General features: G+C 32.4%; 9 protein-coding genes across 23 annotated transcripts in view; 4 read left to right on the plus strand and 5 right to left on the minus strand.

Annotated features, from left to right (window-relative positions):
- The window catches only part of LOC138933961 (forkhead box protein J3), a 71579-nt gene that overhangs the window by 42805 nt on the left and 2466 nt on the right, over window positions 1–26308 (minus strand). For 5 of the 6 annotated variants that reach the window (XR_011447063.1, XR_011447064.1, XR_011447065.1 and 2 more), the window contains exons 2-6: window positions 25851–26274; window positions 25314–25747; window positions 24911–25229; window positions 24608–24713; window positions 22121–24521 (exon numbers count right to left, since the gene is read on the minus strand). Coding sequence is in view for 1 of the 6 variants with exons in the window: in XM_070297270.1 (XP_070153371.1) it covers window positions 24230–24521; window positions 24608–24713; window positions 24911–25214; window positions 25314–25747; window positions 25851–26250 (1536 nt within the window). In the remaining 5 variants the exon portion in view is untranslated. Of the gene's footprint in view, window positions 1–22120; window positions 24522–24607; window positions 24714–24910; window positions 25230–25313; window positions 25748–25850; window positions 26275–26308 lie in introns of those variants that run through there. The other variant, XM_070297270.1, reaches the window with a different exon arrangement.
- On the plus strand, window positions 271–3064 carry P23 (p23). Its single transcript, XM_070297335.1, has 3 exons — window positions 271–378; window positions 1477–1846; window positions 2478–3064. The coding sequence occupies exons 1-3, from the start codon at window positions 362–364 to the stop codon at window positions 2601–2603; spliced, it is 513 nt and encodes a 170-aa protein (XP_070153436.1). The 5' UTR covers window positions 271–361; the 3' UTR covers window positions 2604–3064.
- On the minus strand, window positions 2980–6107 carry LOC138933991 (INO80 complex subunit C). Of its 2 annotated transcripts, none has more exons than XM_070297338.1 (4): window positions 5881–6107; window positions 3726–3916; window positions 3457–3524; window positions 2980–3351 (listed from the first exon to the last, which is right to left on the minus strand). In XM_070297338.1, the coding sequence occupies exons 2-4, from the start codon at window positions 3901–3903 to the stop codon at window positions 3220–3222; spliced, it is 378 nt and encodes a 125-aa protein (XP_070153439.1). In that variant the 5' UTR covers window positions 3904–3916; window positions 5881–6107; the 3' UTR covers window positions 2980–3219. The 2 variants fall into 2 exon arrangements, with proteins under 2 accessions (XP_070153439.1, XP_070153438.1); XM_070297337.1 differs by lacking the exon at window positions 5881–6107 and adding an exon at window positions 5670–5795 and having other exon boundaries at window positions 2981–3351.
- LOC138934349 (uncharacterized) lies at window positions 4165–5663 on the minus strand. Its single transcript, XM_070297975.1, has 3 exons — window positions 4801–5663; window positions 4387–4592; window positions 4165–4330 (listed from the first exon to the last, which is right to left on the minus strand). Exons 1-3 carry the CDS (start codon window positions 5476–5478, stop codon window positions 4165–4167), a joined length of 1050 nt encoding a protein of 349 aa, XP_070154076.1. The 5' UTR covers window positions 5479–5663.
- Window positions 5843–7385, plus strand: Tpi (triose phosphate isomerase). The gene is made up of 3 exons (XM_070297339.1): window positions 5843–6097; window positions 6583–6836; window positions 6987–7385. The coding sequence occupies exons 1-3, from the start codon at window positions 5989–5991 to the stop codon at window positions 7365–7367; spliced, it is 744 nt and encodes a 247-aa protein (XP_070153440.1). The 5' UTR covers window positions 5843–5988; the 3' UTR covers window positions 7368–7385.
- Mrpl20 (mitochondrial ribosomal protein L20) lies at window positions 7543–8592 on the minus strand. Its single transcript, XM_070297336.1, has 3 exons — window positions 8357–8592; window positions 8113–8223; window positions 7543–8031 (listed from the first exon to the last, which is right to left on the minus strand). The coding sequence occupies exons 1-3, from the start codon at window positions 8441–8443 to the stop codon at window positions 7783–7785; spliced, it is 447 nt and encodes a 148-aa protein (XP_070153437.1). The 5' UTR covers window positions 8444–8592; the 3' UTR covers window positions 7543–7782.
- Pole4 (DNA polymerase epsilon subunit 4) lies at window positions 9110–10974 on the plus strand. The gene is made up of 2 exons (XM_070297363.1): window positions 9110–9583; window positions 9651–10974. Exons 1-2 carry the CDS (start codon window positions 9344–9346, stop codon window positions 9789–9791), a joined length of 381 nt encoding a protein of 126 aa, XP_070153464.1. The 5' UTR covers window positions 9110–9343; the 3' UTR covers window positions 9792–10974.
- LOC138934004 (dnaJ homolog dnj-5) lies at window positions 10204–16002 on the minus strand. 6 transcript variants are annotated; one of them, XM_070297357.1, is made up of 7 exons: window positions 15951–16002; window positions 15356–15473; window positions 13319–14858; window positions 12750–13194; window positions 12385–12600; window positions 12070–12296; window positions 10204–11923 (listed from the first exon to the last, which is right to left on the minus strand). In XM_070297357.1, the coding sequence occupies exons 3-7, from the start codon at window positions 14845–14847 to the stop codon at window positions 11794–11796; spliced, it is 2547 nt and encodes an 848-aa protein (XP_070153458.1). In that variant the 5' UTR covers window positions 14848–14858; window positions 15356–15473; window positions 15951–16002; the 3' UTR covers window positions 10204–11793. The 6 variants fall into 6 exon arrangements, with proteins under 6 accessions (XP_070153458.1, XP_070153457.1, XP_070153462.1 ...); XM_070297356.1 differs by lacking the exon at window positions 15951–16002 and adding an exon at window positions 15559–15690; XM_070297361.1 differs by lacking the exons at window positions 15356–15473; window positions 15951–16002 and adding an exon at window positions 15526–15690.
- Window positions 16286–19105, plus strand: Bora (aurora kinase A activator-like protein bora). 4 transcript variants are annotated; one of them, XM_070297268.1, is made up of 7 exons: window positions 16286–16301; window positions 16663–17132; window positions 17236–17524; window positions 17597–17682; window positions 17759–17950; window positions 18064–18271; window positions 18429–19105. In XM_070297268.1, the coding sequence occupies exons 2-7, from the start codon at window positions 16845–16847 to the stop codon at window positions 18920–18922; spliced, it is 1557 nt and encodes a 518-aa protein (XP_070153369.1). In that variant the 5' UTR covers window positions 16286–16301; window positions 16663–16844; the 3' UTR covers window positions 18923–19105. The 4 variants fall into 4 exon arrangements, with proteins under 4 accessions (XP_070153369.1, XP_070153366.1, XP_070153367.1 ...); XM_070297265.1 differs by having other exon boundaries at window positions 16296–16357; XM_070297266.1 differs by lacking the exon at window positions 16286–16301 and adding an exon at window positions 16421–16497.

The raw sequence follows: 26308 nt of genomic DNA on the forward strand, positions 1-26308 counted from the left end.
ATGTGCGTATATGTGTGTTTAAATAAATAGATACTCTTATATTTCAGTTTTGTGTTGTGGGTGCGCGATTGTAAATATACCTTTAGTGTACACCTTTGGCGTATTTCTTAAGGTAAATTTTTCTTTGCCACGGTCAAACTCGCGTCAAATTTCGATCCTTTCAAAGAAGCGCCATCTCACGGCTACGCGCGCCGTCGTCGCAAGTCGCAAGTCTCAAATCGCCGCGCGCATGCGCTAGCGTCGATTCGAGTGTAGCGCGAGATCTCGAAGTGCAACGATCTCGAATCGAGTTCGCGGTGCGCGGTGCGTGAGCGCGCTGTGTGTTTGTTTCCCTCCCGTTGTGCGAAGCCAAAGTCTGAACATGACGCAAGAGAGCCAGTAAGTATAAGCGAGATCGGCGGTGAGAAAAATCGGCGCGACGGATACGCGCGGACGCGGAATCCGTTAACGGGATCCGCGTTCGCGCGACCTCGTAAAGACCGGCATCGCGTGATAAACGCCGCGAGGATACCGTGTGCCGCCCCGTGTCTCTCGCATCCACCATCGCCATGTTGGTTGGATGACGATATTATTGATTCTCGAAGTTTCCAGGCGGGACGATGCGACGTACGATGCTTCTCTCGCCGATCGAGAAAGGAAGAAATAATACCGAATGCGAATCTCTATCCGCGTCTGTCCTGTCGTCCTCGACGAGGAGGAATTCCCTCCCCAAATTCGCGTTCCTTTACGTTGCGTTCTTCTAATCTTCGAAGACTCCGCCGAACCGATCGAGTTCGGATGACTCTCATTTTTTCAAAGATACGATTTGATCTTTACGACAATTAAAATGCGATCTATTCGATCACGCCGGTATTTACAGCACCGCGTGTGACACCGCGAACATAATGATCCAAAAACGCCGATTCGCTACAGTCTCGAACTCTTGACCCTAACCTATAAGACGCGATAAGTCCGATATCGATATTTCGTGCACGTGGGAATTCTGGCAATTCGATCGCGCAATTTTCCACGATATATAATGAACGAGATAGTTTTACATGCGTGATGAAAATTCTGAAACAATGTTTCATTTATGTGGGAGAAGGTCTTGTGATGAAAATCATTGTAAATGTAGAAATTCGAAAAAGGGAGCTAGAGATCGTAAATTTTGATTAGAAGCATCGTTGCAAATTTGATTTATCTGTATAGTTTTTATTACTTGGGTTTTTTTTTCCTAAAGTCTGAATGATATCCTAAATATTTACTAAAAATTCTTGTTAATATATATCTATTGAAAAAAATAAGATCTTTACTTGCTATTATATATTTTATCACATGAAAAAACTTGTATATGTTTAATGAAAAAATATTATGAAAATGATGGATTTATGTGAAAAATTAATTTTTTCATTTTAGAAAATAAAGTATTGTAAATAGCAAGGTTTTCTATTGTATCTCATTTAATATTTCCTTCTTGTAACCTTTTCTAATTTTTAGGATACCTCCTCCCCCAGTTATGTGGGCCCAAAGGAAAGATATCTTATTTGTTACAATCTGCTTAGAAGACTGTAAGGATCCTGTTATAGAAATTGAACATGAGAAGATATATTTCAAAGGAGAGGGTGGCACAGATAAAAAAATGCATGAAGTTACAATTAATTTATACAAAGAAATTGAACCCAGTAAAACTGTAAAAAATTTGAAAGGTAGAACTTTTGAATTAATTCTTGCTAAAAAAGAGGAGGGACCATATTGGCCACGGCTAATTAAGGATAAAACAAAGGCTCATTGGTTAAAGAGTGACTTTAACAAGTGGAAGGATGAAGATGATACTGATGATGAAGGTAGCCCACCTGATTTAGAAGAGGTAATATCATGTTAGGACTTTGTCATAATTAGGACTTTAATTTATATATATAATCAAAAGTAGTTCTCAGATCTTAAATTATTTGAATAATTTACAGTCAAATTCCTGTATTCACAAACACATTTTAAATTTAACCTTCAATCGTGTGTGCGCGCATATGGGTTCTTGAAAATAAGTTTTGATTAGCATTGCTCAAAAGATAAGATAATTATTAACTTTGAATTGTATGTTTTCTCTAAATCCTAAATTTTTCTTAAAGGAAAGTAGAAATGGAAATAGATTCGTATCTATATCTTAAGATATTAGGCAGAGAAAAAAACTGATACAGATATGACACCAATATCATTTGAGAGTTGATTTTCCTCATTCGTTCTTTTTCAACTACTTTTACATTTGTTATACACATAAAAAAAATACTAGTAAGATTACAGACATGAACACAATTAAATGTGCATTATTCTCATTCTACTTATATGTTTGTTATTAAAAAATAAATACAGTTTGAAAAGGAAATGAAAATTTGCTTAATATTAGGAGGGTTTGACTGTATATAATTAAATCATACATAATATATATTATATAAAAAAAAGGGAAGTTGTTAATAAATGCTTTTTTTTACCTGATTTTACAGATGATGCGACAGATGGGTGGTCTGAGTGGTTCTGGTGACAGTAAGCCAAATTTCGATGATTTAGATGAATTAGGAGACAACGAGGCCGACAGCGATGACGAAGATCTTCCCGATTTATACGATTAAAACGATGAATAACCGCATCGATTAATTGATTAATTAATTATATTAAAAACAAATGGCAACCTAAGGATAATGCACAATCGGGCAATATTTCAGTAGGTTTCGCTGTTTGTATCTTCAACTGCAAATTCGTTATAAAATGGCCGTGTTGCAAGTAGCAAACTGGGCGCGCAAAATGGACTACAAAGAGAGAACAGTGTGGTAATGCAACTGAGGAACAGTAATACACAGCTCTCGAGGATTCTCCACGCCTCACCCGCCTCCCCTTTTAGCCTGTAGTTCATATACTAAGTTATAATGAACAAGCTTTTTTAATAATATATTCTGTAAAGTAATAAGGAGATAAAAAAAGATAACAATACATGGAATAGTTCATTTTGGGAAATCCTACAAAGCACTATTGACGGGCATGACAAAATGTTATAAATGTTGTCTGTGAGATAAAAATATCAATACTTTATTTACTCTGTCTTTTCATTGAATTGAATTGTTCCGTCTATTCTCTACCCTTCTCTACCCTTTAAAATATTCTCTTATTCTCTGTGTAAAAACGAAATTGCCTTCGAGATGTTGAACATTGTCTTGTTTCCTGATTATGAATGAACATAAAATATGTAATTTAACCGACGATGCTAGATGCTCCACGTAAAGCTAAATATCCAGCTGTTATATCCATCGGTAAACTGCGAACCGTTGAAAATTCTTCTGCAGTTGCGTAATACAATTTAGTCTGTGGATCAGTGTACCGTGCCTGTAAAAAAATTTATGCAATTTATAATTAATGGCATTAATAGTACCTTCAAAGAATATGTAAAAGAAAGAAGGTTAGTTGATAGATATGACAGGAAGTACTTACCGGTAATCCGGAAATGTCGGAATATTTCTTAGCAGGTTTGAAGCTTGGCGGTGCGTTAATGGAACTATCTGAAATTTAAAAGAAATCATGTGCTGTAGAGGTAATGTATTTCTCTCCACTCTCCCCTAAAATATTCGATTTTTGATACAGACTGTTTCACTTTTCATTATTTGTACTAGTTGAACATTTTACAATTTCAATACCTTCTGATTGATATATAAAACACAATGATAAGAGAAAAAAAATGAAGATTCTATTACTCTACGTACAGTGTTTTACTGTCACCGGCCATGGCAATGAACGTTCCTGAGCCAAAACTTGCTTCAACGAACGCCAAGTGCGTTTTTTGCCACTATTGCTGATCGGCCGAAATTTCTGTTGGAACGAATGGTTCTTAAACACAGGCTGTGGTTTCTTGTTAGCATCTATCACTTCTTCGCTTGCCATTTTTCAATATCGCCTAAAACAAATGGATATAATAAATGAAAACAATTTTAATTACTAATGAGATCGAGACTTTTGAGAGCTTTTATGAACTAGGGAGTTGTCATGGATGAATAAGAATATATTGCTAAAAATATCTGTCTGTATACACAATTTATAAAGAAGATACATAAAGTAGAGCTATAATTATTTATTATAAGCAAACAAAATTCAATATAGAGAATATAATTTTTTAAATATAATATATATATGTATATTCTTTTTTTACAGGATATTGTTATCTGAACAATGGGATAAAATTAAAATATCATAGATACTGCATCTTAGTATAGAGGAAATTGCACACAATATTGTTGTATCTGAATGCCTAATCAATGGCTTGGCCCATTTGTTTAGGATCAATAAAGCAGAATAATAATCTTTAGTATCGCTGAAAATAACACACATAGATAAACATGTATTATCATCTATATTACGCAAAAATACCTTTCAAAATCAAAGTGATATACAAATCCTTGCAACAAATGCTTTTGTATAGTAACCGATAGATTATCCTCTATATATACAAAAGCCTTTTTACTAGGATCAATCAAACACAGAATGGCATGTTCACATAACATTAATATATCTCGATAATCTGATGTTCTCTTATTGTGAGGAATATCTGGATGGTACTTTACATTGTGCAATGTCTAGAAAATGAATATATGTAAAAGTATACAATAAGAAAGATAACAGTAATAAATGTATGAAATTCTAATAATTACTATTAAAAGTTAACATTAAAATTATTAATATTGAGAATCTTCTAGCATTTTAAAATTTTTATAAAAATAAAAATGAGATATTTAAGTAAATACAAAATAATCTCGCACATTGATTCAATACAATTTAAATCACCTTATTAGCTACATATAATGTAACATGTACATTTTTCATATATTCTAGATTATTAATATACAATTGCAGATATTCTTCATTTAATACTGCCTCTTGCCATGTGTGTTCAGCGATACTCTCTATGACATTATCCTCTTTCAAACAAGCATTGGTTCCTTTTATGAATAGTAAATCTCCATGTATCTGTTCTGGTACCAATACCATTTTAGTCAAGTTTGCATCACAGATTTGCTGATTATTTTCGATAGTTACTTGCTCTAATTTTTCTTTCCTCAATTGTGAAAATTTGTTTTTGTAACATTTCGCCTTTCGTTCTTTTATATTTTTATCTGTCTTGTTGATTTTCTGAACTATCTTTTTATTAATATGATCAAAATGACATGTAAATATTGGGATATTATTTGGATAAACGAACTTATCGAGAAATTTTGTCTGTGTTTCGATAAAATGACGTACACTCTGTACATCGGCAATATTTAAAGTGCTGTGCATCGCAATATCTTTCGATTTCTCGCTGATTTTCAGCAATTCCAGATTCGTTTGATAAGCAATATCTACGCAAGATATAAAATGAATTTTATCCAGTTTTTTATTGCAGTTCGATGATACTTGCAAAGTCAAATTTTTAACGAATAAGTGAATCAATTTTTCTACATCAAGTGCCGATAGTTCTACCATATTTTACACTAATCGATTAATTTAATGATAAAATTATATGCAAATTCTCGCAATTGCACGCGAAATCTCATAAAACTGTATCAAGATTTTTTGTGTCAGAGGTTAGTGCTTTAGCATTTGTTTCCTGAAAATTTCAACAAACTTCGCGATGTTTTTGGTAAAAACGATATTAACGAATATCTTAAACGTACATATAATTCGTAATCATCTATTACTCCGACATTCAATTAGTGTCAAATGCTGTAAGTAGCATGCCTCGCTGATAATAATAATTCTAATTCACAAATATCGAGGTTAGGAACTTAACTAAAAATATTTAAAAAATGTTATCGGGAGGGAGGGGGGAGAAGAGAGATGTAGAATCGGGAGGGAGGAACGAGGAACGTGCCAGTTTTCGTTCACCTTGGCAGGCGCGTTAAGGTCAGAGGGACGAGATCGCTCGAAAGAAATTCTGTTACAGTCTTTGCATCATCCGTATATCTGTCATCGCAAAGTGTACGAACGAGAAAAATGGCGCGCAAATTCTTCGTCGGCGGTAATTGGAAGATGAACGGTACAAAGAGCGAGATCAACGATATCGTCGCGTTCCTGAAGACAGGTCCGCTCGATCCGAACGTCGGTACGTGAGATATCAGTCACCCTATGTAATATATATTGCGTTTCATAAAATGTAGAATGCATTAGAAATATGTTCGTCTCCGACGAATTCGAATTCGGTTTGCAATTTGTGTATAAATTTAATTCGTGAGTTAAATTTAAATATAAATTATGCATATAAATTTAACTCATTATCGTCAGATTGTAATTGAGAAGAAATTAATTGAACTTTAAATACAAATAATAATCTTGTACTTTAATTCATTTCAAGGAAATTTTGTTATCACACATGTCTCTCTTGAATTAAATTTTAATCACTATGAAAAAAATATTTAATATTTAAAATTTCAGAGTTAATATTCTTAAAGGTCAATCTTTAGATTTGTTCAAGAATCTAACAGTAATGTCTGATGCAAATACACTTATGTAACATTTTTTATTTCACATTCAACCTTTAATCTATGAGGATTTTTCAAAATTCAAAGATGGAACTTTTGTGATTTATAGAAATCGTAGTGGGAGTTCCTTCGATATACCTCACATATGTGACCTCCATTGTTCCTAACAATGTTAGCGTTAGTGCACAGAATACATATAAAGTGTCCAAAGGAGCGTTTACTGGTGAGATTAGTCCTGCTATGCTTCTGGACAATGATATTCCCTGGGTAATTCTTGGACACTCAGAACGCAGAAATGTGTTTGGTGAAACAGATGAATTAATTGCGGAAAAAGTTGCTCACGCTTTGGAAACAGGATTGAAAGTAAGTAATAATTAGGAATAAAATATTATCTACAAAAAATTCCACTAATTCTCTGACATCAAATTAAAGATAAAAATAAAAAACTTTGGTTTTCTTAGTGATTGCATGTATAGGTGAGAAATTGTTAAAAACAAATAACTTGTTTTCTAGGTGATAGCATGTATAGGTGAGAAATTGGAAGAGCGCGAGGCGGGAAAGACAGAAGAAGTAGTTTATAAGCAAACTAAGGCAATAGCTGATAAAATTAAGTCTTGGGACAACGTGGTCTTGGCTTACGAACCAGTATGGGCGATTGGTACGGGTAAAACCGCGACACCACAGCAGGCGCAAGAGGTTCACGAAAAATTACGAGAGTGGTTGTCCAAGAACGTCAATCCTGCTGTCTCGCAAAGCCTGCGGATTATTTATGGTGGATCCGTGACAGCGGCCAACGCCAAAGATCTGGCAAAGGAGAAGGATATCGACGGATTTTTGGTCGGTGGCGCTTCATTGAAGCCTGACTTTGTACAAATCGTTAACGCTCGTTCTTGAATGGTCAATGAGACATTTTAACAAGATTATATCAGATGAGATCTTTATTCCTACTAGGAATAAATAAAAAGTTGCATATTGTTATAGTCTGTTGTACGAATGTATAAAGTCTGGTCTGACAAAAAACTATTGCTGTAAAGAGAAGAGTCATATCCATATTTATCATATATTTTCAATCTCTAATCTGCTTGCTATACAATATTATGAAAGATATACCTTACATTGTTGTTGTTATCATTGTATATGTGATTCTTAAATGTATTTATAGTATTGCAAGATATATTATCTTGAATTAATTTATATCTGCAGTACCATTGATACATTTGATGAAATGAAATTCGGATACATTATAAAATCTTAATAAATGTTAGAAACAAAGAATTACTTTGTTATTTTACATAATCTTTGGGAGAACTCATTTAATCAAACCTCTTACAAAAACGCTCTTGGGTACTTCATTTTTGTTAGTGTACTTTAATTGATCTTGCTTCGCTCTTGCACAAGCAATATCTGTAAGAGCTTTGAATGATCGAGGTTCCCAAATTGATAAATCAGCTAACACTTTTCGATTCAGTAGAATGTTACATCTAACCAATCCCTCTATCAAAGTTATGAAATTTATACCATGTTCCTTTGTAGCAGCAATTAATCTCTGTTCTCGCAACTAAAAGTAAAGATCAATAGTTAAGAATATTTCTCCTAATAAAACACGACCACATAAATTTCGCTATAGTTCAAACTATACCTCTGTAATATCCACTTTTTTCAATTTTCTGGCATCAGTGGCGTAAACCAGAGCTCTCTGCACATTTCTGATGGCAATACTATAACAATTTCTCCTTCTACCGATGTAATGCTGTTGATAGTAAAAAAAAATAGTAATATGAAAAATGCAACAACCTTCCGTTTTATTTTATTTGTTTTGCTTTGTATCAATAATTAATACGTCAGATAAATATTTAGAAATATATATTGTATAATATACTTACCGCAGCGAGCTTAAATATTTTCCGTTTGCGCCAGAATTCGTCGGGTCCGCGTGATCTCGTTAACAGATTTAACGATAAGAAAACCATATTTTATTTTATTTTAATTCACTTGATCGAATTACAGATTAATTTCCCCAAAAACTCGTAATTCCGTGTAATTTATCAGGAATGTAACCTAAATGCGGAAATTTATCTGGAATTAGGTTATCGGAGTAAAGGATTTTCGTTTTATTGGCGTTTTGATCCGCCATGTGTAATGAGATATTTATTCGTCGGAAAAGTTTGATCGACCAATCAGGACGAAGAAATTTTAGTTACCTTCGTTCTGATTGGTTAATCAAACGCTACTACTTTATTCCAATGAATAAATTTTTGAACGCAATTGTATCAGAAAAGTGGTGGAAGGAAGTGAGAAAGAAAATCGTAGTTGCCTCTTTCTTGTGAGTAACTACACATCAAGTATCGTGTCTGTAGGATATACATATTTTGTGTACACACACATATGACTAATGTAACCTTATTTTTCATTGGGCCAAACCGGTAAGCCGTGCATGCGCACTTTTGAGCAGTTACTCACAAGGGAGAGGCAACTATGATTTTCTTTCTCACTTCCTTCCGACATGTTTTTCTATCGGGAAACAAGGGCATATTCCTTTCCATTTATATATGTTTAAGATCAGAATATGCATATATAATCTATATATATTGTGTAATATTTGCACAATCCTTATCAAGTTTACAGCTGTTGAAACTTTCAAAATGCTCCGCAATGCGTCCGTAGATCTGTCATCGTTTTTACCGCTAGAATCAGTTGTAATCCATCTGTGATGTTTCTGGATACGTTCTAATACTTATTACTATCATATGAATTCTGATCATCGCTCACTTGTACCGAATTACAATTAAGAAACTTATAAACTACTCCTTTTATAATCGCATTGACATTTTTATATATGCGATTAGCCGTGTAATATAATATAATACAACATGGACAATACGGAAATTGATGACTTGGGTGGAGCGGGCGAATTGAACGAGAGTCATGCTAATGAGGAGAATTTGCAAGATTTGCAGGAGGAGACCGATAATGCCTTGCACGCGGGTGACGAGGAACAGCGAGAAAAGTTACTGCGATTACCCCTGGGAAGAATAAAGACAATCATCAAAATGGATCCTGAAGTCACTTTGGTCAATCAGGAGGCTGTCTTTCTGACAGCAAAATCAGTGGTGAATAATAAAGTATTAAGTAATTAATTTTGCGACTTATTAGACTGATTCAATTTTTTTTTAACAGGAACTTTTTATCGATTCACTTGCGAAGGAAGCTTATAAATATACTGCGCAAGCAAAGAAAAGGACTGTTCAAAAACGCGATGTGGAAAGTGCGATTGATAACGTCGATGCGCTTGTATTTCTAGAAGGTATGCTCGACTAAATATAACTCTATAATGTAATTATTACCTGTTGCTATAAAGTTGGACAAATTGTATTATAAAAATATATTTTTTTATTCTATTAATAAAATAACAGAAAATACTAATGTTTTTGTATTTGTAAGCATTAAATTCTGTCAACTTTTAATGAAAAAAGAAAAATTGATACCATATACATATTGCCATTAAAATAATACTTAAATATAAGTAAATTTATATGTCAAAATTTAGCATATTTCATTCATACAGTAAGAAGAATATCTTTTTTATAATATAAAATAATAAATCAAGTTTACATCTTATAGATGAAACAAATCGAATTTAAGATTTGTTTTATAAAAGAAAATGCAATGAAAAAGGCACTTATGTACATATATATGTGTGTATGTGTGTGTGTGTATATGTGCATAATCCATACTTTATTTTAAACTCATTTATTATGTTTCTTATTGGTACACAATAGATTGTTTATATATGTGAGATGTTCACAACACTTTGCAAAAAAAGTCCTTGTAATAACTTATAGTGGTAAATTAATTATTAGATGTTAAAACACTTATATATATAAAAAGTATTTTACAGTCAAACCTGTGTATTCCGAGCATCTTTATTCTTAACCGCTTCTAACAAGCTCAATATTTATAAACTGAACACCTTGTATGCTGCAACTTCACTACTTCACATGCGCAGAATGTCATGTACATGATTAAAGTGACATTTTCATTCTATACATGTGTCATTAGAATAAAAATGGAGATTGACGAGAAAAGTTTAAAATATAGAAAGATTATTGATCCCAATAAGGATACAGAGGTTTAACTGTATTTTAATGCATACAGACACAATGTTAATCATTGATGAAAGGAATAATGTTTGCAATTCTTTCTACTTTTTTTCTGTATTATTTGCAAAGCATTTACCAGGATAAAATTTTCATAATCCTTTCCTGCTAATAATAAGTTTTACATTCTTCTACATGCTACAACTGTGTATGTATGGGACAGTGCAGTTTTTTTTCTGTAGTGTAACATTGCATAATGTACACATGTAATGTTTCTTCTATCCTAGAGCTTTATATTTATATATATTTTAAAGGATAGTTTTTTGGACATTAGTTTCTTAGTATCTTAAGAATTCCTACTATTTTCATACATAGCAGAGTATATCATCAGAAATGTTTCTAACTATATTTAACTTATATAAGTAACAAAAAAATGATGAGAGAAAATCAGTCTTCTTCATATTTGCCAATTCTCTTTTAGATTTGAACTGTGAGCTACTTTTTTTTTTAAATCATGATTTATATTAAATGTATGTACTTCTGTTATTAAGTTAATGTTAAAAAAAATGAAATTAAGCAAAATGTATATTTTGTAATATAATATGATACCATATACTAACTTTCTTTTAATTCTGGAAGAACATAATAATAAAAAATTTTATATTATATTATATATGTAGTTGTGTATAAGCTGTCTAAATGCATATATATCAAAACACAAATGTTCAAATGTTGAGACATAATTTTGCAACATAATGCTTTCTTTCCACGATGGTTATTTGGCATCTTTTTATGCATTATCTTATAACATGGAAAGTCAATGCGTCATTATTATTTTAAACTGGCAAAATATGGACTGAATATTACTTTGCTCATTAAATATTTATTACTTCGTATCATGTTATTTACGATATTTCTTCTATTCTTCTCGAGCTTCTTAATTATGCCAATCATAATTCTATTCCATACAATGATTACAATGATGTTTATTCGCACAATATTCTTGTGAACACAATCTTTCATAATCTCATATTGTATGTCAGTCAAATATTAATTTTTCATGAGAACATTTGTAATATCTATATGCTAAAGTTAATTGTTTATAGATAACGTAAATTTATGATTGCGTGTAGTATGCGTTTATAATACGCGCTTCGTAAATTATACAAGGTCAATATCAAATGTTCAGAAGTTGTTTGCCATCAACTGCACCAGTTATTTATCTACTTCTTACGCTTAGTTTTACGTCGTCTGGAATCTCCTCTAAAAGAGCTTTGATCCCCCGACGTATTAGCACCAGCAGATTTGCTATGATTGTAGAGATTGTTTAGAAAATCCTCAAAATCTGCTTCACTGTTTCATGAAAGAAGAAAAGAAAAAAAATATGTATATCATAATCCTGTATTTTCACAAAAAAATTAAAATTAATATAAAAAAATAATAAAGATAATAATAGCATTCAATAAATAATAATACACAAGTATAATACACAAATATACCTTGTATTGGGATCTTGCTGTTTTTTTTTACCACTACTAGACGTTTGAGATGGTAATCTTTGCCCTAAGACAATTCTATACTGGACACTATGTGTGTTTGCTCTAAGATGCTTAAGATTTCCAGCTTGACAAGCAGCCCATTCAGTCACATCATATACTGCCCCTTCCATGCAGGCATAATAGTGCCATAGAAAACCCATTAAACGTGATTCTGCCCAAATATCACCCTATGATATAAATGATAGTTTGGATAATTAGCTTGGGACTCCAGTTAGACAATAAGCATATAAAAAAATAAGTTGTTAAAATATTCACTTCTTTCGCACTGTGACGTATCTTGCATTGGGCGCAAAACCGTGCAGCGTAACAGGGACGTTGTGTAGGGATGCGTTTATGACGCAAACCACAATTCGTACATCTTATTGTGTTTGCTGCTTGCTCCATTTTTCGATGGAGTTGAGATAACAAATCACTTAGTTCGCCCCAAGCTGCTTCAACTTGTCTGGTCTGATCAAACGCTTGTCTACGTTCCTAAAATAGCATGCATCATAAATATATATGCTTCATAATTTTTTTTTTTTTTTTTTAGCAATGTAAATAAAAGACATTTATTACACTAATTCTTAATTTTGTACTTTTTATTTTTTTATAATATAAATAAAAAATGGACATTTCATTACCGGTTCTCCAATGATATCAAAGGCATGTACAAGAATTTTGAATGCTTCTTCCGCTCCCGGTTGATTATTTTTATCTGGATGAACTAAGACAGCTTGTCTCTTGTAATATTTTTTAATATCATCATCCGAACATGTCGGCGTAACGCCGAGTATACTATAAGGATCCTTTCCCTTGCATGCTAATAATCTTTTCATGGCTTCCTCACCAGTGCCGGGTAATGCAATATTAGTTTCCAAACCACCATGAATCCAATTGCCATTCTCCTCTTTCTCCTCATTCTTTTTATTGTTTATCTTTCGCCAGAATGCAAACTTACTACTTCCAAACCAATTGTCTAACTGTTTACCGATAGCATTTAAAATACGAATTTTACAAAATGCTACAGCCATGTACATCCACCAGTACTTCAAATAAAGTATAGTATGATACCAAGCGCATTTACCACTAAAAAATATAAAATTTTGTCTAAATGATACTTGTATACTGGTATAAAATACTAATATATTCTATCTTAATGTTGAAGAAACAGAATGGGAATGGGAATGGTGTTAATTATGTTAATACTTACAGCTGAATAACCAAGTTGGCACTCATACTAACTACATCAGAAATTAGATGTAGTAACCAATAAAAGATTTTCAATACAACTTTACTCCAACGAGTTGCATATTTATTTAAATTTCTGTATAAATCCTTAACAGAAGATTCTTTATTTTCTCTTTTTCTATTTCTTTGCCCCTTTTTAATCTGCTGAGCCTTCTCAGCTTGAAAACGTTTAGGATTCTTCTCTTTGATCACTTTTTTATCCTCTTTACTAATTTTGTTGATAATTTGTTGATTCTTTTCAATTTTTTCAGATGATACTGTCTGACTGGATGTATTAATTGTGTTTAAGTTGTTGTTTATCTGAATCGGACGTTTTGGAATATTTCCTGAAGTTTTGGGATTACTGTTTTGTATTTTAGTATTGTTAAGAGTTTCATTCTTTTCTGTTTTCTTAGATAATTTGACAGATTTCTTTTTTTCTGAACAAAATTGATCAGATCTGTCAAAAGCATTTATCTGACGAGAATCGGATGGTGAGCCAAGGTTATCCAATGATACCCATCGTCTTGGAAGATTAGAAGAATTTTTTTCTAAAACTTTTCTAGGAATTTGCATTTTTGGAGAATTGTGATCATCGCTGCCGGATGAATTCTGTCTCTTCAATAATGCAGGTTTGTTCTTATTTTTCGTATTTTTATTAGACACTTTCTTACCCGCTATCTCGATTTTTGGCTTTGTAGGCTGAATTGTTAATGGAGATGGTGGTGTTGGAGCAGATTTCGTCAAAACGTCAGAATAAGAAGGTCGCATAGGTTTCACTTCTGCCACCATCCTTGGTTTTTTATATTGAGAATCCGATATATTTCTAGGTAATTCCTCAGTTTCTCTTATATCCGGTACAGATTGCGGTACAGGTGTGATATTGGGAGATCCACCAAATGGGCTATACGTTCCAGATTGATTTGGTACCCAATTTCCAACTAAATTGTCGATTAACTGTTTTCCATTAAAATTCTGACTTGGTAATTCAGATGGAATAGCCATATGTTGATCATTAAAGAGGCCATATTCTTGATCAACAATACCTTGATTCGGGTATGGTGTCATGTTTGAGAGCTGACATTGCTCGGCCATAATCTGAGTAGCGTTCCCATAAATAACGTTGATATAATTTCCACCTCCAACATCGATAGTACCAATTAAATCATTATTCTCATTGATACCTAAGTGATTTACTGCCTGTGGTGGAAAATATATAGAATCGGCGGTTGTCGTTTCATAACCCGGCATATCTCGCATATACAGAGAAGTAGTCATTGGGCTCATCGGTTGCATTGTAGAAGGATTGGGATGCATTGGTTGATTGGAAATATGATGCCTGGTTTGTCCAGATGTGTAATCACCCCAACTATGAGATGTGGCTTGCTGCGGAGTCACACCAAACTGAACATAATGGCCGCTTGAACCTTCCAAATCAGCAGTCATAGCTTCGATAATCTTATCCAAAGACATATGTTTGAAACCAGGAGGTGTTTGTTGTTGTTCTGCCATTTTGGTTTACTCTAAAGCAAAAACAAAAACATTAATAGAGCATTTTAATCACATTTATAAGTATCAAATTTATTTAAAAAAAAACAATGTCGTAACTTTACTAATCATTTTTATATTAAAAAGTATAATAAATATGTAAAATATAATAAATATGGTGCATTAATATAAGCATATGTAAGAACCGATATTGGATTATATTGATCCTGAATTCACAATATGTCGCGATATTTTATTCCTATGTGAATATGTATTACATTATATCTTGTCTAAATATACGCTAATGATACAATGTTGGCCAAAAATTGCAAGATATAAATATGTACATATTCTAAAAATGTCTATCGCACACTGTATTGATCATAATTATAGTGTTGAGAATGTTAAATAACGTCTGTCATTGTATTGCAATTTGGAAATATTCGATAACGCAAATGTAGTCTTCTTTGCACACTTTTGAGATAAATTAAGTAATCATTGTCGAGAGAATATTTCATACAGATCTTATAACCTAAAACAAACGGGATATCAGATGGCAGACGTCGATGCTGCACTCACGTTCACCGATAAGCGAATCTTTTTCACGATGCTTCCTTACATCCGTTCCTTACATCTTCAACGTGTCTCATCTATATTAACAGTAAAAAAAATCTTATATTTTATGTGAAATAAAAACTTTACGTCATATACCATGCGGTAATCGCAAAATCTGACATCGTATTGGTTATACGTCCATTTCCGTCCGCCAATTCGAGGATATGTATAGATTAATTTTCATATATAGATCACGTAAATATTGACGCTTATTCCATCGTGTTATAAACGAGACTAGCATCTAGCATCTCTTACGCCAAGATCGTTACTTTCACTCTTATTTTTCATTTTTATTTAATAATCTTTTCAATTTTTATTTTTTTAATAATAATGTTTTCATTTTTTCATTTAATAAGTATATATACATATATAGTGCTATATAAGAACTTTCAAAACGACGTTTCAAAATATACATACAAAATACATTTAATGTGAAAAAAATTAATATTGTGGCGAATTAATGATTTAACCAAATATATGATAATTTTTTCAATAAATTTCTATTATTTTACCCATCGTTAAATCCCCCATATTACAGGTGAAATAATTATTTCATAAAGCCAGAAACAAAAATAGGTAGCTCTCTTATGGCCCTCGCACACTGGACGCGATGAGCGATATCCAATGAGACCTCTGCTTTTCCGAAAAAATAAAGCTCTCATTGGATATCACCCATCGTTCATCGCTCATCGCGTCCAGGGGCTGCGTTTGGAAACGTCACCCGTGTGCACACGAGCGTCGTTCTATCTTTGTTATTTAATAAAAGTTGAACACGGATGATGTTTCCGATTGCCGAACGCAGCCCAGTGTGCGAGGGCCATTATTCAACGCTTGATATATTTCGTGTAGTTTTCCAGTTACAGGTCGGTATTAAGGTCTATCCAGACGGATTTGCATAGTCGCGTAACATATGTATAAGGTAATGGACCAATCAATTTCTTTATGTATAATGTTTATGCTGCTATGGAAATAGCAGATGTGTAATTTCGTTCGCACGTAGCATAACGTACTCTTTCGCTTACATGCGAGTGAGAGAGAGCGCAAGGAGCACGGAACAGAGTATGCCCTTTTCTATGTCTCTCTTGGCCCTCGCTCCTCAACATTCGGTCTAGATATACTATGTCTATGGTCCTAAGTATACATAACTATAGATTGGTTATATATACTTATTCAAAACAAATTTGAAGGATGGACTATATTTTAATCTTATAATTTTTTTTATAGAAGACTACAATTTTTATAATTCATAAATAAGCTTTTGAGGGATTCGTTGTGACACATATGGGCTGAAATAATAGACAAGATTGACGAAGTTTTGCAGCAAGGACGCGGTGTTTTTAAGAATTTCAAGGGAAACATAAATTTTTCGACAAATTTTGTCGACACATCTCGTCGCGATTATCATAATGGAGCAAGCAAGATGGGGTACACCCAGCAAAGTGCAGAAAGTCGATAGCCCTTTAATAAATAATTTTTGGATGCACAGGACCCCGGTGAAACAGAACGAGATGCAGTTAAGACGAGCCTTTGAAACTCACAATCAAAATAACGCGCAATCTTTACCTTTCACCGGTCTACCGAGTCACATCACTCCGCCGTCCAAGCTGAGGAAGCTCATTACTAGAAATCCGTTCGAGCCTGACTTAACTAATAGACTGCATCTACCTGTGATCAGCCCGACTGTATTCGCTAAGGTCATTCTGTTTACAAGAGCTAAATGTTTTAATTATGCTCTATTGATAGTTAAAATGCTCTAATGGTTAAAATGATGTGAGAGTTTGTTGTTACAATACGTAGGTATCGAGCCCTATGCAAGAGTCACCGGAATTTAAATGGAACATAGATGAATTAGCACGTATAAATCCGGCGAAGATAGAAGAGTTTCCCGTGCATCAAGTATATTCTCCAGATCCAGAACTGGAAGTAAAGGCCCAGGCAGCTATAGATCGGTTCTTTAAGCAAAATCATATAATTCCTAGTCCATGGGATGTCAGACAAAAAGAGAATAAGCCACCCTTGGATACTCCTAATAGACTTCTACAAGATTTCAATTCTACTAAGGACCTTTCAAAATCAAGAAAAGATGGTAAAGAAACAAGTATTAGCGGACTTGATAAACTAAGATTGATTCATTTTATTGACATTTATTTATTTTTAGTATGGAGTCAGACAATATTATCTTTACCTATTGATCTACCCCAAAATGTTGAAGAAGCTTTGAAACCTTTTTTCACATTTACTCAGGTTGGCCTATAATAGATAAACAATTTGATATTGATTATATAAGATTCTGTTAAGAAAAATATTATGTTTTTAAAAGGAACAAAGCACAGATGGCGATGATGTAAATCTAAGTAACAATTCACTGAGACGAAAATTATTTTTTAATCATGACGAGTGTACCGATAATGACAGTTTTATATCTTTGTCACCAGTTAAAACTGGTAATTCCAAGACGTTGTCCTGCAGTCCTCCACAAAGTGGTATGTTTGTCCATGGCACACCATTAAAAGTATGTGAATCATAATTTTTATTTTTATAGCTTGGTAAATAAGATTAATTAGCTCGTCACTTTTTTTTCTTTTAATTTATATACTATTTATTGTTCAAATCGATATATTTCAGAGGTTGCTACAAACTAGACTTAATAACAAGTCATCTGCAGTAAAATCTAAAAGTGTATCACCTGACATGTCACCAATACACATTATTGAGAACAATGTATTGCATGAAAAAATTGCAGGCAGTTCTCGTTCAGCTATTCGATTAGATTTTACAATGGACATGAGTATAGACAATGTAATTATGGAGAAAAGTAAAAATTTGATCAATGGTTATTATTTGTTCTTATATTTCTCAATCTTAAAGTTTTAAGACAGAATTACGTTAATTTAAACCAAAATCATATCTAACCAAAGAATTTCAAAATGGGAAAAATATAATTTATACAGATATATTTATATAACAATACTACTTGTTAATTATTTTAGATACATCCTTGGATAAAAATGATGTGAAACATACCGAGGATAATCATGAAATAATTGTACATAATAATAAAACAAATATATGTGATTCTATTAATATGGAAGAACTGCCAAGGTGTACAGATTCAGCTGACATGAATACTATGTATTTCGATGCCGTTCTATTCAATGATAAAGAGCACAATAATGATATAGGCTTAAAGATTAAGACTGAAGTAAAAAGTTCCACGCAAGAAAGTTACAAACAAAGTAACGCAATGTTTGGCACTTTTGATCAGCAAAGTATTTCAACTTCAGTTCAAGACACTGGTTATCAAACTTACAGTATGAATAGTACAATGCATACAGTGGACAGTTACAGCAATATATCGATGAATTACAAAACTCGCTGGAATGAACGACAAGTAACATCTAAGGACAACAATTCCCAACTATCTTGGAGAGAAAACATAGGAAATGTATTCAGTTCCACACCATCCAAATGTAATAAGAACTGAATAAATCGATAATTGTGAATAATTTGGATTTATAGAACGAAAATTAAATAGATCGCAATATTTAGCTTACAATTGATTAGAGCAAATACATATGACTTTTTTTTATCACTAATCTTATATTTGTTTCTTGTATTAGATCATTAAATTAAATACTTTTTTAAAGATCGACATTTGCTCAATATTATTCGCATGTTAGCTTGATATCTTACAAATGAATAACCAAATGAGACGATTATCATGTTTTAAATTTTGAACTTTTTTTACATCAATATATTGTATATAAATTTTTTTTTTAAATATATTTTTACATTGATATATATACCACATTTGTTTTATTCCGACAAAATATTTAATATTAATAAATTGGCATTTAAAAAAAAAATAGCTTCAGATCTAAAAAAAAAAAAAAGAAAAGAAAAGTACACAGATCATAAACATAACATAAATAGATTATTGATGATGTAGTCGAAAGAATAGCTGGAAAGACAGAAAAAACATAATCAGAGACTGTTTTTTCTGAAAAAAGATGGAATAGCTAAAAGCTAAATAATTAAATATAAACATGCACACGCATCAAATGTGTACATATATGCAAACGAAAATAATAGAGAACATATTACTAGATATGTTTTGTCTCTGTTTTTAATAAAGCATTGTGAACATGTCGAACCTCAGTCTCGGATTTATATTATGTCTATAATATATGCACATTATATTAAAGAAGAGATGTGTTAGATGGAATAATCAACACACTTTGTATAATTGTTTTCATTTGTTTCATTAGATAAAATTTTCTTGCAGTTACAGCCTAAAATATTAAATATACTCAAAATATATATAAATAAATAAATATATATAAATATATATACATATATTTATATATTTATATATATAAGCAAGATCAAAAACTTAACAAACATTTTACAGCACGATTCTAAAATGAATAATATAATAATAATAATAATAATAATAAATGTAATATATATTACGCCAACAAAATTCTTATAATATACAATCTGTAAATATATATATATACATATATATATATATATATATATATATATATATATATATATATATATATATATATATATGTCTGTATATAAATTAACATATCTGATCTTCCAAACTCAAAGTATTTTGCATTTGGCACGATGTCATGTAATGGAGGCAAACCAAACACATCATGTCTTTTTGATTGTCCCTGGCTAGTTACAACGACACGCCCGTAATCTGCTTTGCTCCATAACCAGTGTTCTTTTGGTGTCTGTTATATATCTGTCATTATGTTGACTTCGCTTGTCAGCCGGTCGTAATAATAGCACACTCCGAATAAAATGATAACTCAAAATGAATAATCAGTTTATGAAAATCTTTAGCATGATCGCGATATTTAATGAATCGGCGCTATAACGCACACATTAATATGCACGATCTTAATACTTTTTCTCTCTTTTTCTTTCTACGTAACGCAATTATAGAGTAACAGTCTATCATTTCGATTCTTCGTCTTGACTCCGCGATTAACGCATTGCACATAAGCCCATTCCACCTACGAAAACCGGCTGACTAGAGTATTTCGCCCAATGTCAGGATTAACTGGTGTATTGCTTTACATTATAACAACTAATCGATTTATAATCTACATTTTATAAATCTATCGATTAGCTAGTATGTATTATGATGACGATGAATGGCATCCCCAATCTCTACGGCCGATTAATTTAGAATTAATTCTATGTGGAAGAACAGATCTTTAGTCATAGCAAACAAACGAGCTAGACTAAGAGGATATTAACAAATCATGAGGTTATAACGTTAATTTCCATACAAATATCTCTTGAAGAGATGCCAGCTTGTTTTCTTTTTAATCGACATCGAGATAGAATATTCGCATAAGGTGTGAGCAAGAATGCCAATCGATTATAATAATATTCATATTTAACGTAGATAACATTTTTTTGTCGCTAAACAACATAATTTATAGAATTCTCTAAAACTTCAAATACAATGAACTGTATGTAACAATAAAATTGCGTAGTTGATTCTTTCAATATACACTATCACAGATAATAACAATAAAATAAAGTTTTATAAAAGCAACAAAGAACAGATTGATTGCGCGGCTGATTCAGAGTGTAAAGTATATATATATAATGTCAAGCAGAATATTTTTTTGAATAGTGAGATAATATAGAAGCATGATATATATTGAATAGAATAATTTTAAGCCAAGAAATAGATCATGTTTAAAAAATAAGTTTTTTGGCTATTTTTTCTAATTTAAAAAATGTTATTTTTTTAAATAAATTGTCAATATTGTGTGTGTGTGTGTGTGTGTACGGAGCATATATGGCATTCTTTCTTGCACCTTTGGATCAAATTTTTCTGGTGTGTGTAGCTGATCAACTACAATCACATTAGATATTTGATGTAGCGCATCCTGTTAAAGTCCAAGTTATGCGTGTTTTTTTTTCAGATTCTCCTTAAAAAATATCTCTCGTTCACAAGATCCAAATTTTTTCACTTTTAAAGGAGATTTACTTTTATAGAATAAAAATATGCTGCTATGAATGTTTTGCGAAAGGGTTATTAATTTATAATTTAAGTTATACTATTATTGTGATAGCATTTTCTACTGAATACTATTCGATGTATCCACTGAATTATGCTACATATGTACATGCAATCGTGCAAACGAGACTAATATACTACGATATCAATGACGGATTCTTCGATCAATATTCTATCGGAGGATCGTCACAAGTCATTCTGCGCGTGTTTCGAGGCGATCAAAATAAGATGCGTCTATAAAAAAGAAAACGTCTAGGATACGCTTCGTCATCATGCAACGTGATATGTAGAAATCGATCAGGTTGCGCTACAACACAACAGTGTGTTTCCATTTCAAATTACTAATATTTATACTTTGTAGTGATATTTTTAAGCTAATAAATTGCGTACCAGCGAATTATTAGGAAGAGCCTTTATCACGCGGGCAGCGCCCTGTAAAAATATATGTTCTCTCTATATAGGACTACATATTAATGTATACAAGACCAGTTTGCTTAATTACTTTCTCTCTTTCCCTCCTGCTTTCATTGTAGCACAAATACATATATCTTACACAATTACATGGTATTATATTAGATTTGATATATATATATATATATATATATATATATATATATGTCAAACCTCTCTCTCTCTCTCTCTCTCTCTCTCTCTCTCGTTACAGTTACAATTTTTATAAAAATAGGTTGTGTTTCCGTATAGCGCTATTCTTCTCGTCTTCAACCGATCAATATTATTATCATCAATCATATATTCAATCGCTATATATATATATTCAATCTCTAACTGAATACTAAAACTGGTCTGTGAATACATTAGATCTATATATGTACATCAATGTCCAAAAAATCATCTTGAAAGCCACAAAGAGAGTATAGAAAAAGATGTGAAATGATAAAGTTTCAAAATCACGTTGAACGCGTATTCAATAATTTTTCTGATTTTTTCTTTTATTTTTTTTTCTATTTTTTATTTTTTGATAATGCGTCTGTGTGTGGCACATATGTCATACATGTGCAACGATGCACATGATGTGTTTACATACCGAGTTCTCCCAATTTTTCGCGCGTGAAAGAATGTCGCGACGAAAAAACTAAACCACGAAAACGCGTATACTTCTTAAATTATGAACTATAAATTTTTATTCACAATGATACACAAATTTCGCGGTAAAAAATTTACGATATAATTATGATAGAATTCTGATTTTGGCAGTATAGAATCAGAAAAATGAAAAATTCCTTCCTCTATAGCGTTTAAAGCTGAAAATTCCAATTGTTGCACTTGCGTTAATAAAAGGATGTGCGAATAAAAATTATGAGGGACAAACATTATGAAGGGATTCTACTAGATCCTAAATAATTTTGCATCCATTTAAATGGCGTATACATTTGCGTCTTTCGTTTAGCATTGGAAATAAAAAAAGGATGTAAATTTTTCCGTCGCTCAGTTTGTCACATACTTTTACGTTATTTTTACGAGAAAATTCAGGAGTAGCTTGTACGTATATACAGAACTCCCTTATTCACAACCAGCTAAACTTTTCAGTAAACTGAATCTATCCTATGTTCACGACGCCCTCCCGCTACTTCTTTACGTTTAATCATAAACGCGTAAAATAAAAGTAACTAGTGAAATTATAGACATATATTTGAACACGATTGCACAACATTTTTATTCTATACGTGTGCCATAAAATAAATGAGTGGAAATCGGAGGAAAAGTCAAGAATAGAGAGGCTGTTTAAGTCTAATAAATCGAGAATAAGGGAGTTCGATTGTACATACATGAATAAGTATGTGTCGCTTTTAATGCGTGCAATATGTACATATCTGCATGTACATGCACATATACATACTCTTTATATATATATATATACACACATATACATAGAAATGTGTATAATCATTTTTAAATATATTATCAATTTTCTATCTCTCTTGAATACACGGTTTGCCGCGGAAATAACCAGACTAATTTTTTTTAACGATTTTGAACGAAATATGATAACACCGGGTGATTCAAAGTGATTCTTACTTTCGTATTTTAGCATGTCGATTTGAAAAGATCAGTCTCGTTACTCTCGCGACAGACTTCATGACAATAGATGTGCTAATTACACTTCTATACATATCTACAAAAAAGAAAAACTGATATAGGACTTTATCATTAATTAAACTCTCTATGACTTAATATGTAAAATCGTCTCATAACAGTTTTAAAATGTGATTACCATTATTTTCTCCAGTATGTAATAATAATTTTTTTCATTGATATTTCACAAGCTATTCAATCGTATCATGTTTCAACAGTGAGTTTAAAAAGTATCTCTTTAACGCTACATCTCTATTATTGCTTGTTGTTTAGTGCTACCGAATGTATTTTGGCATATAGCATGTTGTAAACCCTGAGCAACCACACCAATCATTTCAAAATGCATTCAACAACTCTCTCCTTTCTAGCAAAAACTAGAAATTATGGAAGAATTTATATGCACAACTCTGTAGGAAAATCGACTCAGTCACACAAAGAGATTTCCATAAAAATTGTTGCCATGTTTAGAAATGTGGGTAAATGAAGAATTTACAGACAATACTATAAAACGAAAGCGCTTCCTTTGTTATTAAACTTGTTACTAGAATTTTCGAATGTTTCCACTTGTCGCACGCACAAATGGAAATGGAAAGCTTTCGATGCTATATATTTTAAGAAATGTAACAAAATTTGTTGATGTTAACCCCTAATCTGCTTTAGATATCGATTTCCCTCTCCCCATTCTCGCCATCTTTTACGCCTTTTCTCGGAAGTGCTTGAGTAATCACTCGTAGCAGAACGTCTTTTTGGTTTTGAATTACCTTCTGGTTTTGGTGCCGGATTAATGTCTTGTCTTACCGTGTGATGCTGTGTTCTATTGTGATTTAGCGCTGTACTAACACCGGCCAAATTCAAAAGCGCATCTGCACCTTCTGCAATTTTTCTCTGTTCATCAAAATCTAAATTCAGTTCTTCTTCACTCGAATATTTGCTGTAGAGGAGATAAGAAAACAATAGAATTCAATTGTTTACATAAATTTCGTGTCCATCATATGCGCAAAATTAATGTATCTTTACCTTCCCAATTTTATCGAGGTAATACAACTATAAGTGTGGTCTTCACTGGAACTCCTGGTAATCACAGGCACCAACTTTTCGGATTCCGGTAATTTTCGTTTACGATCTGCATTAAAGTACACATTAACGCGCATAAGAGAGCGTATAAATTAATAAATATCTTCTCTCTCTCTCTCTCTCTTTCTCAATATTACATTTCTACACCTTTACTCTCTATCTTTTTTATCTAATTAATAAATTGCAGATAGTAACTCTATTATTCGTGTATATGTTACAAATATATATTTTGAATATATCCAATACCTTTATTGTGATTTAAAATAATGGGTCCATGTTTAAAAGAAAGCATAGCGGCTGCTGCTGCATCAACATCACTATCTATCTCAGTTTCTGCGCTATCGCTGATATTGCTGGACGCCAGTCTTTTAGATAAATATGGGAAGAGAATCGGATCCGGGAGACGTGTATTTGCGCATTTTCTAGGCGGCTTTTCCGATGAAGACAAATTTTGAGTCGTTGGTGGAGGGAAAGGAGCGCGAGACAATGCTTGTATCAGATTCGGACGGTACTGTGCATCTACCATCCACAACGATCCCTTGCCTAAATTCTGAAAAATAGAAGGCTATAATAAGTGTACAATATAATTTTTTTTTTTTTTTTTTTTTTTTTGTGGAAGGAAAAAGAATCTATATCAGGGCATGCTTACCGGAGCTTTCTCCACTTTTCGAAAGCATTTGTTAAGACTGAGATTGTGTCTGACGGAATTCTTCCATCCGGTAGGAGCATTCCTAAAGTATGGAAAGTGATCCAGAATCCATGCATAAACTTCCTTGACGGGTAGCGCCTTTACAGGACTATCTTCAATGGCCATAAATATAAGGCAGGAAAATGAATACGGCGGTTTACTATTTCTGTGTAAATGAGGATCATATGGTATATGGGTAGGATGCTTGTTGCGATTAGACATTGGCAAATTATTGTTGCTCAAAGAAATCTTCGTTTGATTACTTGGCGAAGTATTGCAGTGACTTTTCGCAGATTCCTGATATACTTGCATCGATTTTTGACAATTCTTGGTAGAGTGTTGATAGTTTTGTCCACTTCCATTCATCGTTACAGCATTGGTTTTTCCATTACTCTCTATTGTAACATTGTAAAAAGAAATAAAATTGATGAGAAAAAGGAAAGAGAGAACAAATTGTAAGAAGATACTTGAGGCAAAGAATACAAATATGTAATTTACCTGGACAGAAACTATCATCTAAGCTTGATATAGAATTTGTGTTTTCGGAAAAATCTGCCATATCATCGCAGATATTGTTATTTAGCATATTTTCGTGCTTCATGTCTTTGGATGGGTTTGAAATGTCTAAACCCTTAAGTAAATTTTGTTGATGCAGCCAACTAAGAGATGTTAACTCATCATCTGACTGATTATTTTTTTCGATATTTTTTTCAGTTTTTTCACATCTAGGAATATCACTCTGACATTTGTTGGTTGAATTTGAGTCAGCCAGCACACTGGCGTTTTCCTTCTCCTTATCATTCATTGTATAAGCTGTTTCTCCAAAATTATAATCCTGAGTAGAGTTCAGTTCTATGTCAGTTTCAATACCTGATGCATCTGGCCTATCTGGTGGCATGTTGCATAGAGTCACTTTTGGTCACTGTAAACATATTTCCCTCTTTTATTTCTATTTA

This window comes from Polyergus mexicanus, unplaced genomic scaffold (genome assembly GCF_030449975.1).
Source record: "Polyergus mexicanus isolate NDT 795.1 unplaced genomic scaffold, iyPolMexi1.0 SCAF_6, whole genome shotgun sequence".
Taxonomy (NCBI): domain Eukaryota; kingdom Metazoa; phylum Arthropoda; class Insecta; order Hymenoptera; family Formicidae; genus Polyergus; species Polyergus mexicanus.

What these genes read in the sequence shown, in the direction of transcription:
- P23 (XM_070297335.1), top strand. An exon ending in GCCCACCTGATTTAGAAGAG is followed by an intron (nt 1,847 to 2,477) that starts GTAATATCATGT and finishes CTGATTTTACAG; the next exon opens with ATGATGCGACAGATGGGTGG.
- LOC138933991 (XM_070297338.1), bottom strand. Translation starts at nt 3,903, where the DNA reads ATGGCAAGCGAAGAAGTGATAGATGCTAACAAGAAACCACAGCCTGTG. An exon ending in GCCGGTGACAGTAAAACACT is followed by an intron (nt 3,525 to 3,725) that starts GTACGTAGAGTA and finishes TTTAAATTTCAG; the next exon opens with ATAGTTCCATTAACGCACCG. An exon ending in CCGACATTTCCGGATTACCG is followed by an intron (nt 3,352 to 3,456) that starts GTAAGTACTTCC and finishes ATTTTTTTACAG; the next exon opens with GCACGGTACACTGATCCACA.
- LOC138934349 (XM_070297975.1), bottom strand. Translation starts at nt 5,478, where the DNA reads ATGGTAGAACTATCGGCACTTGATGTAGAAAAATTGATTCACTTATTC. An exon ending in CATTATATGTAGCTAATAAG is followed by an intron (nt 4,593 to 4,800) that starts GTGATTTAAATT and finishes TTCATTTTCTAG; the next exon opens with ACATTGCACAATGTAAAGTA. An exon ending in TATCACTTTGATTTTGAAAG is followed by an intron (nt 4,331 to 4,386) that starts GTATTTTTGCGT and finishes TGTTATTTTCAG; the next exon opens with CGATACTAAAGATTATTATT.
- Tpi (XM_070297339.1), top strand. Translation starts at nt 5,989, where the DNA reads ATGGCGCGCAAATTCTTCGTCGGCGGTAATTGGAAGATGAACGGTACA. An exon ending in TCCGCTCGATCCGAACGTCG is followed by an intron (nt 6,098 to 6,582) that starts GTACGTGAGATA and finishes TGTGATTTATAG; the next exon opens with AAATCGTAGTGGGAGTTCCT. An exon ending in CTTTGGAAACAGGATTGAAA is followed by an intron (nt 6,837 to 6,986) that starts GTAAGTAATAAT and finishes CTTGTTTTCTAG; the next exon opens with GTGATAGCATGTATAGGTGA.
- Mrpl20 (XM_070297336.1), bottom strand. Translation starts at nt 8,443, where the DNA reads ATGGTTTTCTTATCGTTAAATCTGTTAACGAGATCACGCGGACCCGAC. An exon ending in AAATATTTAAGCTCGCTGCG is followed by an intron (nt 8,224 to 8,356) that starts GTAAGTATATTA and finishes TACTATCAACAG; the next exon opens with CATTACATCGGTAGAAGGAG. An exon ending in AAAAAGTGGATATTACAGAG is followed by an intron (nt 8,032 to 8,112) that starts GTATAGTTTGAA and finishes CTTTACTTTTAG; the next exon opens with TTGCGAGAACAGAGATTAAT.
- Pole4 (XM_070297363.1), top strand. Translation starts at nt 9,344, where the DNA reads ATGGACAATACGGAAATTGATGACTTGGGTGGAGCGGGCGAATTGAAC. An exon ending in TTCTGACAGCAAAATCAGTG is followed by an intron (nt 9,584 to 9,650) that starts GTGAATAATAAA and finishes TTTTTTTAACAG; the next exon opens with GAACTTTTTATCGATTCACT.
- LOC138934004 (XM_070297357.1), bottom strand. Translation starts at nt 14,847, where the DNA reads ATGGCAGAACAACAACAAACACCTCCTGGTTTCAAACATATGTCTTTG. An exon ending in TTGATATCATTGGAGAACCG is followed by an intron (nt 12,601 to 12,749) that starts GTAATGAAATGT and finishes ATGCTATTTTAG; the next exon opens with GAACGTAGACAAGCGTTTGA. An exon ending in CAGCAAGATCCCAATACAAG is followed by an intron (nt 11,924 to 12,069) that starts GTATATTTGTGT and finishes TTCATGAAACAG; the next exon opens with TGAAGCAGATTTTGAGGATT.
- Bora (XM_070297268.1), top strand. Translation starts at nt 16,845, where the DNA reads ATGGAGCAAGCAAGATGGGGTACACCCAGCAAAGTGCAGAAAGTCGAT. An exon ending in TTCAAAATCAAGAAAAGATG is followed by an intron (nt 17,525 to 17,596) that starts GTAAAGAAACAA and finishes ATTTATTTTTAG; the next exon opens with TATGGAGTCAGACAATATTA. An exon ending in AAGTAAAAATTTGATCAATG is followed by an intron (nt 18,272 to 18,428) that starts GTTATTATTTGT and finishes TAATTATTTTAG; the next exon opens with ATACATCCTTGGATAAAAAT.